At 39.0% G+C, this 13,319-nt stretch overlaps 1 protein-coding gene across 1 annotated transcript; it reads left to right on the forward strand.

Moving 5' to 3' along the window:
- Positions 1-4,261: 4,261 nt before the first annotated feature.
- On the forward strand, positions 4,262-6,974 carry s1pr4 (sphingosine-1-phosphate receptor 4). Its single transcript, XM_027158663.2, has 2 exons — positions 4,262-4,350; positions 5,327-6,974. The coding sequence occupies exon 2, from the start codon at positions 5,434-5,436 to the stop codon at positions 6,583-6,585; it is 1,152 nt and encodes a 383-aa protein (XP_027014464.1). The 5' UTR covers positions 4,262-4,350; positions 5,327-5,433; the 3' UTR covers positions 6,586-6,974.
- The last annotated feature ends 6,345 nt before the right edge of the window (positions 6,975-13,319 follow it).

Below are 13,319 nucleotides of genomic sequence, written 5' to 3' on the forward strand. Positions count from 1 at the left end.
TCCCCAAGTCATGATCTTTCAATATCCCTGCATAACGATCTGATCTCCCATTTTGTCATAGCTCAAGCTCGCAACCTTGGGGTAACCATGGATAATCAATTGTCAATCAAATGTTGCTAATGTGACTCGCTCATGTCGGTTCCTTATCTACAACATTAGAAGGATTCGGCCATGTTTGTCCACACAGGCTGCTCAGGTACTTGTTCAAACTCTTGTCATTTCAAGATTGGACTACCGCAACCCACTGCTGGCAGGTCTACCTATGAACACAATTTGTCCTCTGCAAATGATCCAAAATACAGCTGCACAACTTGTTTTCAACCTGCCTATTTTCTCGCATACCACCGCTCTGATGGGATCCCTCCACTGGCTTCCGGTAGTTGCACGCATCAGTGTTTAGAATCTTACCTCAAAGCCCTTATTACTCCTCACACTGCACTTCGCACCCTCAGAGCTACCAGCACTGCTTGACTGTTCCACCATCTGTTGGGGTAAGAGGCAAGTATACAACAAGACTCTTTTCTGGCACCAAGGTGGTGGAATGAACTTCCCCTAGAGCAGCAGTTCTTAAAGTAGGGGTCGATTTCCAGTAACTTTATTTATTTATTTTTTATATGTTAAAAAACGGGTCGTCAGCAGTCTAATATTGGGGGTCGTGGTCTGAAAAGTTTGGGAACGCCTGCCCTAGAGGTCCGGACAGCTGAGTCACTGGCTATTTTCAAACAACGGTTGAAGACCTACTTATTCATGAAACACTTCAACTAGCACTTTCTTCCTTGTTTGTTGCATATACAGTATGTTTATATATAAAATAAAAAAACTTGAACAATGTTTTAGACCCATGGTATCTTAAGTATAGTACCTAGTGACCCAGAGTTAATGTATCCAATGACAGAGACTTAAGCACTTTTGTATGTCGCTCTGGATAAGGGCGTCTGCCAAATGCTGTAAATGTAAATGTAGTGCAAACCGTAGAAGTAGATATAGACATCCAATAAAATACACTACAGGACAAATACATAAAATGGATATATATACTAAATAATATACAAATAATAACATATGTACACATAGCAGCAGTTAACGTGGATGTGCAAAACAGGATATGTCACCCAACCACTGCTACAAGGAGTACAGTGCTCCCTAAATCCCATCAGTATGTGGACTTTGCAACGAGGAAAACGGGGAAAACACATTGGATCTTGTTTACACAAACATATCTGTTATGCTAATTCCAGCAAACAAACCACTCGTCAGATGAACTAAACCAGTTCTGAAGCAGGTGAAAACATGGCCAGCAGGAGCTACCTCTGCTCTTCAGGACTGCTTTGACTGCACTGACTGGAACATCTTCAGGGAGGCTGCAACCAACGGCAACTCCATCAACTTGGAGGAGTACATGGCATCAGTGACCAGTTACATCGGCAAGTGTATTGATGACGTGACCGTCTCCAAGACCATCACCACATGCTCCAACCAGAAGCCGTGGATGACTGCTAAAGTGCGTGCAGACCTAGTATTCAGAACAAGGGACAGAGAGGCCCTATGAGCAGCAAGTGCCAAACTGTCCCAAGCCGACAGCGGAGACACCTGCTGCATGTGGCAGGGCATACAGGCTGAGAAAGGCACATCTCCCTCCCCACATCCTGACTACGTTCTACAGAGGGACCATTGAGAGCATTCTGAGCAGCTGCATCACAGTCTGGTTTGGGAACTGCACCGTCTCAGATCGCAAGACCCTGCAGCAGATTGTGAGGACAGCTGAGAAGATCATTGGAGTCTCTCTTCCCTCTATCATGGACACTTACACCACACGCTGCATCCGCAAAGCCAACAGCATTGTGGATGACCCCACACATCCCTCACACACACTCTTCACCCTCCTGCCATCTGGAAAAAGTTACCGAAGCATTCGGGCCCTCACTTAATAACTGAACTGAACTGTACTGAGCACAACACACACACACACACACACACACACACACACACACACACACACACACACACACACACACACACACACACATACACACATCAACTGTATGGACTGCACAGACCTACACCAAATACACACACTTCCAATATATATCCATCAAACTTTTTACATGCTGTTTTGCACACTGTTTTTTGCTCTTTGCACATGCTGTCTCACATTTCGGTCGATTGCTGTTTTGAACAATCTTTTACAATATCTCAGGTAACTGCTGCTATAATAGTAATGTGTTCAATTCAGTATTTCTGCACACGCAATATTGTTTCAACATACAGTATTTACACTAATGTTAAACTGTTTCTGTTTATTGTCTTTTGTGTATTGTCTTTTCTGTATTGTCTTGTATTGTGTATTTTTTTCTTGTCCTGCACCAGGTTGCACAGATGCACTTTATGTGGCTAAAACCAACTTACTAAGTCCTTATAGCTCTGTCTTTTGTTTTTATGTAGCACCCTGCTCCTGAAGAAACGTTGTCTCATTTCACTGTGTACTGCAACAGCTACAGTATATATGGTTAAAATGACAATAAAAGCTTCTTGACTTGACTTGACTTGTAGCCAGAAATATGCTTTTAAATATTAAGTATGCACCACTTAGTGATGATGAAATAATCTTGCATATTTGTTGACATGCAGCAGGAAGATGTGAAATTTCTTTGAAAGTAGGTGGTTCGTAGCTGTGGCGAAACATACCGGGTCTGGCTTGTGATAAATGTTATCAGTTGTTGTGCACTTGAAATGCATCACAACTTTCACTGGAGAAGCACCAGAACCTTAACACACTAATCTCTACAAGAAGATTTGATCCTGTTGAATAAAGATTTGTTGAGTTCATAAACTCAATTTCATTTTTTTCATGGTTTCATAATGTTTTATTTTCCCCGTAATAATCAGAAAGTAGGTTGTTTTTTTTTATCAGAAAAACAACCTACAGTGTGATGCAAAAGAAATCAATGTTTAAAGGTAATTTCCTGTTAAGAAGCATACAAACGCAAGGTTGGTTTAGTCTGACGGTTTTGAGAGCGTTGAATTAACAGGGCGTTTCACACCCTCTATATCTCAGCTATGGTTTGATTGTCAATAGTGAGAAGGTGACTGTTTAGGGTGTAACTCACAAGGATGTGGTACTTTGATGTCATCCTGTTTTTTCAGCTGAGACCACTGATTGAGTGACAGTTTAGTGTATCAAGTTAGAAAAAACAACAACAGCAACTCGTTCAGTTCACTGTAAAAAAAAAAAAAAAAAAAAAAAAAGTGGAAAGAGGGAGATATACATTAAATTCAGTTTCAATTAAATTCAGGGTTTTTGGAATCATTTGCTATTAAATGTAGCTCCATAGTCTATAATCAGTCTGTTTTGTCTTGACATGAAGTGATGCTCTCTTCTCTTCTCTTCTCTTCTCTTCTCTTCTCTTCTCTTCTCTTCTCTTCTCTTCTCTTCTCTTCTCTTCTTTTCTCTTCTCTTCTCTTCTCTTCTCTTCTCTCAAGCAGTGAAATGAAAAATTTAGAAAAATTAGACATTCACAGAGCCCTTGTTTTAGTTTGAGTCTGATAGAATAGAATCACAAGTGTGACATGTTTAAGTGGCAAGTTTTTTTTTTTTGCTCACAGCTGGATGAGGTGAAGTGAGAAAATAAGGGAGGAGGCCGACACACACCCCAGCGGTAGTTCCTGTTTGCTGGGCTGCTTCTGCAAAATGTTGGGTAACCTATTTTTTTCTTTTGTCAGGATCGAGTTTTTGTAAGAGCGGTGGCATAATATAGGGCACTATTTGATGATGTCTATGTATAAGTATTGCAGAAACACCCGTGAACAGAGATTACACAAACAGCTGCTGAAAAAAAACATGATAGCATAAAAAAAGATATAAAAATCTGAATCAGCTGGTAGCAATTTAAGTTTATTCTTCACAAAAAAGGTGAAAGAAATGTTTGGTGTGGGGTTTTTTTGGTGATTGGATTGGCATGTAGTCCTCTTTGGTTTTTAGACTGTTATACATAAATAATACAATAAAAGAATTGTATATTATAGATTTTTTTAATTTTTAAATATATTTTCAATATTTCTTTATTAATGCTGTGCCCTGGAATACCACGGTGTGATGTCAAGCACGATGTCCTTATAACAAGTAACCAGTGTGATAAGTGAATAGTTTTGCTTGGAAGCTGTCACAATTCTGAAGGCCATTTTTAGAAGACAATGTGTAAAAAATACTGTTTAGTTCATGAGCCCTTTCTCTACTGGGTGTGTCAAAATGTGCTATAGAAAGCTTCCTTCCTCGTTATAGCTGTGCGTAGAAGATGATCGCTCAGTGTGTGTTGAGGATGGCTGCACATGCTTCAGCATCACATGTATGAGGTAAGGCATCTTGCACAGACATATAACAAAAAAAAACCTCTGAACTGAACAAACCTTAAAATGTAAAGTAACAGTACTGTTTATAGTGTTATTTTAAAAAATAGTAAATTGCAAATAGTAAATTGTAAATGATTGTGCTTTTTTTCTGAGAAACCTACTTTCATCCTTTTATATTCATACGACGTATGCTTGTTTCTTTTTAATGCACAGTCCAAAAAACATAATGTGTGGCTTAATTCAGTTTGATGAAAAGAAAAAAACACAAATCTAACAAATAGACTCACTGAAGGTATTAGTTTGTGTGTGCGTGTGTGCGTGTGTGCGTGTGTGTGTGTGTGTGTGTGTGTGTGTGTGTTAAAGATTCTGATTGGGTCAATTTTATTTCAATTTTATCTCTTAAACCCATCTGTAACTTAATTAGTATTGCATGCAATGTATAGTAAATTTAATGCTTTATATTTCTGCAAGGTTTTTTTTCCTTCAAGATTTAACCAGGGCATTTAAATACTGCCAGTGTTCCACTTTGCAGAACACACGCAAGACTTTTTAAACGGCCAGTAAAGGAAACTCCACCTACAGTATAAACCACAAGAGTAGTACTGAAAATACAGATATTTAAATGCATTGTAAACACGTGTCAGTATTGTATCTCAGAAGGAAAATGAAAACTTTATTTAAATAGAGGATTTGGAGGTATCGTAGATATGTTTTTCACCTTTTTCAAAAAATAAATCCAAATATAGATATTTGTAGAATGATTTCAAAGAAGCTTTTGTATGATAGTAATCAACTTATGGGCAATTACTTCACCAGAGAAGCCTGTTGTTATTTTCCTATAACAGCACAACATTGAATGATTTTCTTCATACATAAAAAGCATAATTTAGAATGTTTAGGAGCAATTTGTGCTTGCAAAGGCAACTTTCATTCCATAGGTATTTATGTACCAATAAAATTAATACTTTTCTTCTACCAGGATCCTGTAAGAGCTGCAGAACCAACAGGAGAGAGAGGAGAAAGACAGGAGAGTCTTCTCAGTGAGATTTGAACCAAACCTCAGAAAATCAAACCTGTGTTTCAGTCATGGAATTCATGCACAGTCTTAGTAATTCTGCACCCTGCCCAGATGTGTACAGCCAGAACAACGGCAGCATCATCCTGCAACATTATAACTACACCGGGAGACTGCAGCACAGAACATCAAATAAGAGCAGCATCAGCACAGGTTCAGCCGTCCTCCTCTGTATCAGCATCCTGATCATATTGGAAAACCTGCTGGTGCTGCTGGCTGTGCTGTTCCGCGTGCGCATGCACCACCGCTGGCTGAACATCTGTATTGCCAACATTGCACTCAGTGATCTGCTGACAGGTGCAGCATATGTAGTGAACATCTGCATGTCGGGACGGCACACTCTGCAGCTCAGCCCGCTCCTCTGGCTCCTGCGCGAAGGACTCCTGTTTGTGGCATTGGCCGCCTCCGTGTTCAGTTTGCTGCTGATCGCTGTGGAGCGCTATGCTACCATGCTGAAATCAGAGTCTGAGAACAGGGGCAAAAAGACATATCGGATCTACATCATGGCGGCACTATGCTGGATCACGGCTTTTATCATCGGCTTCCTGCCGCTGTTTGGTTGGAACTGCATGTGTGACCTAAATTCGTGCTCAACTCTCCTGCCTCTGTACTCCAAGAGCTACATCCTGTTTGCACTGATCCTTTTCTTCATCATCCTTCTGACCATCGGCGGCCTCTATTTCTCCATCTACTGGCACGTCCGCAAGAACACAGTGGCAGGCTTGATGAAGTGCAAAAAGCGGTCGATGCGGCTCCTCAAGGCTGTGATTTCCATCGTGGGTGCATTTATGCTGTTTTGGGGCCCGTTGTTCATCCTGCTCTTTGTGGATTATTTCTGTTCCTCACGCCTCTGCAATGCGCTCTTCAGCCCACAGTGGGTCATCGCACTAGCCGTCCTCAATTCAGCCATTAACCCGCTCATCTACTCGCTGGGCAGCCAGGATCTGCGCAAGGCCATCAAAAACCTCCTGTGCTGCATCTGCCGCCCAGATGGCTTCTCGTCCAAGGAGACGTCGAGCACATCAGTAAGCCGCCATAGCAGCCTGCGCAACAGCTTCAACAAGGTGCGTAACCTGAGCACGAGCCCACAGAGCCAGGAGAGGAGTGGGAAGAAGACCAGGCTGAGCTCCACCACCTCCTGTCTGTCTGCATCGAGCAATTAAACCACATGTTTCCCACATAAACCACAACGGATGCACACGCCCACGTACACAAACATGCACGCACCCACAAGACACACACACGCAAACGTTATTGACTCAAGGCCACCATCACACCTCTCGGAATAGAAAATGCACTTTTTCCTACCTTTTCTGCAGAACAAATGCTCCCAGTTTCATTTTAAAAGAATGTATGTTTTAATGATCATTTTACATCTATATCTTGAATAGTAACTTTCTTGATAATTGTTAGGTAACTGATGATGATGAATATTTTTGGACATATTGGATGTTATTATTGTTATTGATGTTAGCAAAATGTTTGCACTTTGTTTTGCTGTCCTGTAATATAAGAGCTCTATATGTATAATAAAGAGAAAGATTTAGTGGTATTTGAAGTTGCTCCTTTTTTCTGTTGCTCTTGCTTTACTTACACCAGCTCTTACAGTCACTTACACCATCTGGCCACAAAGTGGCGACTGTTACACAATTCCTATTACAGGTATTTATTAAACGTAACCATGTATTTTACATCATTCCAGCTGATAAAGCAAATACCCAAATAATTGAACTAGTTCAATTGAAATGTTTAAAAATCCAAAATAACAATAACAAAAAACAGCTAATGCAAGTCACATTTAAACTTTTAGCAAATATCAATTAAATTGTAAACAGAAGCATAAAGTAAAAATCTAATAATCCTAACAACATTAAAAAAACGAACCCAAAAATAAATAAATAAATAAAAGACAAATGTGTCTCTTTAAATGTAATCATTTATATAATCATAAAAAATATGTTTCTTTCAAATCCAGTTCCATTTGTTACGGGGCACCTTATCTGATACAGCTATTTTTTCTCAGATGTTTGGCTCCTATCAGCTCCATACTGAGACTATATATTTAATAATTTAGTAAAATATTGCATCATAAAACAATCAATAACACTTTATTTTTGATAACATTCATAACACATTCATTAGCACTGCATTGGTATTCAAAGGCTTATGGCAAAACCTGTGCACAGAAATGATATAGCTTATCAGGGATATGGTAGCCTAGTGGTTAACCTAGTGGAAGGTTGTGAGTTTGAGCCCAGGTCCACCAAGCTGCCACTGTTGGGCCCCTAAGCATGGCCCTTAACCCTCAATTGTTGCTTTGGATAAGAGTGTCTGCAAAATGCTGGCAATGTATCACATTTTATATACATAAATACATATGTGTGTGTGTGTGTGTGTGTGTGTGTGTGTGTGTGTGTGTGTGTGTGTGTGTGTGTGTGTGTGTGTGTGTGTGTGTGTGTGTGTGTATATAATTTACTGCTTAAGAATGTTTTATATGACACTATTTTTACTTTATTTTGGAAAACATTTTGTCTTTAACAGCACATTTGTGACACATAATGACATTTAGAAATTTTCTATAAAGTGTTCATTAGGTCCTTTAGGGAAGCTGTTAAATGGTGTTGAATTCTAAATTCTGATTGGACAGAAGATATTGAGGGTAATATATACTTTATTTTTAATATATGGATTCAACAGAAAAACAAGAATAAGTACATGGAAATACAATTAGCTCATTCAGTGGTTCCCAAACATTTCTATTACGTTCCTTCAATTAATTTAGGACTTTTAAATTCACATTTAGGGGGGCACGGAGGCTTAGTGGTTAGCATGTTTGCCTCACACCTCCAGGGTACTCCGGTTTCCTCCCCCGGTCCAAAGACATGCATGGTAGGTTGATTGGCATCTCTGGGAAAATTGCTCGTAGTGTGTGATTGTGTGAGTGAATGAGAGTGTGTGTGTGCCCTGTGATGGGTTGGCACTCCGTCCAGGGTGTATCCTGCCTTGATGCCCTAAGATAGTCACAGGCTCCCCGTGACCCGAGAATAGTTCGGATAAGCGGTAGAAAATGAATGAATGAATGAAATTCAGATTTACAGTTTTTCTCAGTCGCTTTGGAACGTTTCTCAGATCAGAAATGAAATTCTCAAAACTACTTGTTCAACCTCCACATCATTTAGTCATTTGTGCTCATCATAAGGACATTTCTCGTTGCTTTGATCAAATTGCGAATGCTTTGGTACATCATTTAATGGATTGTGTACAAGTGTCTACAAGTGAAATGAAATGAATGTGCATAACTAATTGGGTATCTTCTGGGTTGTAGCGTATAATGGAATTGGAGTCAAGTGAACCACCTTACAACTTTATATATGTGGATGAGGCTGGCTTCAATCTGAGCAAAAGCAGAAGACATGGTCGAATTCGGCCACAGAGCTACTTTTGATTTGCCAGGCCAGAAGGGAGGAAATATCACTATGTGTGTTGCTATGTCAGAGCAGGGTGTGCCATGTCATATTCCCCTTATAGGCCCATACATCACACAGCATCTCCTCACCTTCTTGTGAGTTTCCATCACTCAAACACCATCAGGCAGTGGTTTCTGACACATAACGGGATGCTGATGCAATTTCTCCCACCCTATTCCCCATTCCTCAACCCAATTGAGGAGTTCTATTCAGCATGGAGGTTGAAGGTCTATGATTGGCTGCCATGGATGCAGCATGTGAGGACATCACAGCAGAAGCCTGCAGAGGCTGGATAAGACATTCCAGAAGATTTTTTTCCATGCTGTATTGCAAGGGATGATATCTGTTGTAATGTGGATGAAAATCTGTGGCCCGACAGACTGGGACATCAGGGGTATAGTGCGGAATGCGCAGTTCTGCCTAAGAAGTTTCCTATGTTTACCTTTTGGAATTTTAATTTGTGTCTTTTTATTTTCTATCACAATGTCATTATGTTGTAATTTTTTTGTCAGTCCACAGGTAAAGAAAAATAAAAAAGTGTGAATCCTGTCCAGTCTCTTACAATCAATATCCCACATACAGTAATGTGTAAATTTGTGCTGTTGAAATTCATAGTTGGCACTTAGAAAAAATTCAGACTTGTGCATTTTCAATACTTGTAATCCAAAACATAGTTTACATCAGGAAATACTAAAATAAAGCATTGCCATATTGAAAAAATGACTAAACATTTTGACTATCTTGTACGTAAACAATGATAAAAGGACTTGTTATTTTGATGGCAATGATATGCTCACTGACACAAATACTTACTTTTGAGAAAAGTACTAAGGATTTTGACAGGCTTTTGCAAGAAATCCAATGTATTGTGCTAATTGTACACATTGTTTTGAGAATGCACTTACTGATTTGCAAATCTTAAGGATGATTCGAGAAACGCTCCAAAGCAAATGAGAAAAAACTGTAATAATCAGACACTCTTGATATTGTAAGTAGTAATTAGTGAAAGTAAATGGATAGATGGAGAAACGTGCACAGCATGTCAGGAGAGTGAAAATATTAAAGCAGCATGCTCTTAATTTAAGCCCTGCTTGTTCAAACACAAAACAGAAACACACAAAACATTCTTCATCGTTAGAGTGATATTTGTATTAATTTCCTAATAAAGTAAATAAAACTAAAGAAATCACACAAGTCATGAACCCCTAGTTTGGGAAGCTGTGCTTGTAATTCTCCTCATATTTCTTCAATCAGTGTGAAATGCTTGAGTAGTTGATCCAAATTCAGGAGCATGTTTCCACACGAGTCTCATTTGACCTGCAGTCTGTAGTAGACATAACATTTACAAAAGGGAGAACAGCATGCAAGATTTGTCACTGTTTGCCTGCCAAGTTTCCAGATTATGTATCAAATGTCACACACAGTTTGAAGGATCATTAGTGAACAGAACAGCGAGAGGGGCAGGTGTCTGAGCTCAGCAGCAGCACCCATCAGTCTGTGTAAATGCACCATAACCTGAAATGTGTTTTATTTTTCGATTTCCAGCTCCTTGATCCTCAGCACATCAGTGATCAGGGATGAGTGAGTGCAAAATACAGCCACGGCTCTGCTGGTCTGAATTTAGATCTGTCTAGGTGCATTTACTTTTGCCATTTTTACTTTTGCTCATTTTAAGATGATTGAAGACCTTACTGTGGTCATATACATTACCGTCCTGTTTACTATCATTATTACAGTTTAGCCTGGGATTCATGTTCATAGCACAACTACTATATATCAGTATTAGCAAGTAATAAAACCTATGGTGTGTTTCAGCTGGAGTGAGTTTTAAGTGGATTTACTGCTAACGCTACAAGGTTAATTAGTTTCTGGTAACACAAGTGCTGAAGTGTTTTCCGCCTTTTATATAATATTAGACTATTACAGATTTTTTTTATTCATTTATAATTACAGTCCCTGTTCTCATGTGTTTAAATTAACAACCTTTCTTCACCATACTCACCTTTTTTCTCAGTTCAAGGTAACAACTTGGTGAGAAATGAAGTTTAAAAGCGCTGACACTGGAGACTCGTTCCATAAATTAAACATCTCTTTACTGATTTCTTGACCCTATCAACATTTATGGAAGATTCTACCAGACAAGAGCAAATTCATTAATAGTTAGAAATAAACCTAATTAAAAAATGTATTGACACCTAGATATATGGCTTAGTATTTAATCAATAACAGCACTGCAGCTGAAATGATAAAGGTTAACTGACTGCAGTAAATCATGCCCATAGTCTTTTCTCTTTGTCAGCAAAGACGCAAAAAGTTAACATTTGTTGCGTGCAAAGTTACTTGAGCTTCTATCATAATTACAGCACAGTGCCTGGCCCCGGGTGTGCAGCAGACAGGTGTGTATTTCTGTGTGTGTGTGTGTGTGTGTGTGTGTGTGTGAACTTCTGAACACATTCCAGCATCTGAGTACACGTGAGGCCACAACGCTCTACTGTCTCCACCTGCTGGGTGTGTTTCTGTGTGTCAATCACAAGGTGTAGCAGAGAACTATATTCCATATTATAGGATTAAGAGATGTTAATTCATTGACAGGATTCACATCATTTTTTAAAATCCTTTATCTAAAGATTTTGTGGCCTGAGTGGGAGCATCCATCCATTTTTTACTGCTTACTGAGTGACTACTACTGAATTATGAGGATTTGCTCTGGATCACATTTCCACTCAGACCCTGACACTGTGACATGAAAGCTCTGGTTACAGCATGCCTCAAAATTACCCTTCAGTAAGTGTGTTTCTTAATGTGTTTTACACTGAACATTCAGTTCCTGCCCTAAAGCTGATTTTCCTGCGTGATGCTACGGCATGCTGACTTGCCTAATAGTGACATCATATCTGTAAAAAGGATGCAGTTGCAACATGTCCCTCTGATTTGCAGATGATAAAATTAAAGGGCACAAGAGGGACTTGTCTTTAGCCACAATAGAATGAGTCTCAGAAGAGTACACTTCTGGTGTGTTGCTACTGAAAAATAAACAACGATGTGGTGTTCCAGTTAATGCACAGAAATAACTTAATATCTAGCACATCCATGTGTTTTATCCCTCAGCAAGTTACCAAAGATTACAATTTTTATATCCTAAAAAAAGACACCATACTTTCTATCCATTTAGTCACTTCAAATCTGATGAGACAAAAGAAAAAACACAGCTTGTCATATTACAGAGGAAACTGAAAGTATTAACATGTCTGTTTACTCCTCGAAAAACTTAAAGCTGCAACTTTACCTCTTGCTCTTATAAAGTGCTAAAACTGGAGACTCCTTCCATAGAGTAAAATAAAAGTTTCCCCACAAAAGATCTAGATTTCAACAACACTGTACGATAATATTAGGCAAATTGCAGAGTACATGATCAGCATTTATTTGTAATTAAGAGCAAAATTATGAATAGTTGTGTTTAATAAAGCTAGCTTATTATTGTACAATGGAACAATAATAAGTCTGGAATAAAATAAGAGAGAGAGAGAGAGAGAGAGAGAGAGAGAGAGAGAGAGAGAGAGAGAGAGAGAGAGAGAGAGAGAGAGAGAGAGAGAGAGAGAGATTCAGTTATCATACATTTACTGCACACATGAAATTTACTGACTGGTTTGAACAGTTTTGTGGTCATCTTAGCATCAGGACATGTTTGTTTTCTCACTGCTTTGGTTTAAGAGACAGATATAATATAGCATAGCATAGCATAGCATAGTATAGATAGATAGATAGATAGATAGATAGATAGATAGATAGATAGATAGATAGATAGATAGATAGATAGATAGATGTAGAACTATATAGATAGATAAAGTTAACTAGTACTGGAAGCCAATGGTTATTCAAAATATCATCAAACCTCAAGCCAGATCAGCTCAGGCGATGTTTTTAAAATCTGTAACTGTTCTGTTTGGCTGTCTATACACACTGCAGCCTGTTCTTTTCTGACAGGAGTGGAACCTGATGTGGTAAATCCAGTTGCCTCAAAATTCCATGTGTTATGCTTTTGAGATTTTTTTATGCTTATCACTGTTGTGAAGAGTAATTATTTGAGTTATGATATAATAGACTACCTGTCGGCTCAAACAAGTCATCAGAGCTTTTCTCTCCACTGAACTTCTTTCTGTTTCTTACACCACTCTGTGTAAACCCTACAGACTATTATATTTGAGATTTCACACTCAACCTAGTAACAGAGATTTTTAGCATTTCCCTATTCTGGTGAAGCACTTGATCTGTTATCCGCATGTTTTTATGCATTTTGCTGCTGCCATATGATTGGCTGACTGTGTAATACAATAAATGAGCATGTATACAGGTGTTCCTAATAAAGTGGCCTGTTAGTGTTTATTCAGGCAGTAACCTGGGATGATCTGTGCATCCTCAACACAGTGCCT

Source organism: Tachysurus fulvidraco, chromosome 2 (genome assembly GCF_022655615.1).
Source record: "Tachysurus fulvidraco isolate hzauxx_2018 chromosome 2, HZAU_PFXX_2.0, whole genome shotgun sequence".
Classification (NCBI taxonomy): domain Eukaryota; kingdom Metazoa; phylum Chordata; class Actinopteri; order Siluriformes; family Bagridae; genus Tachysurus; species Tachysurus fulvidraco.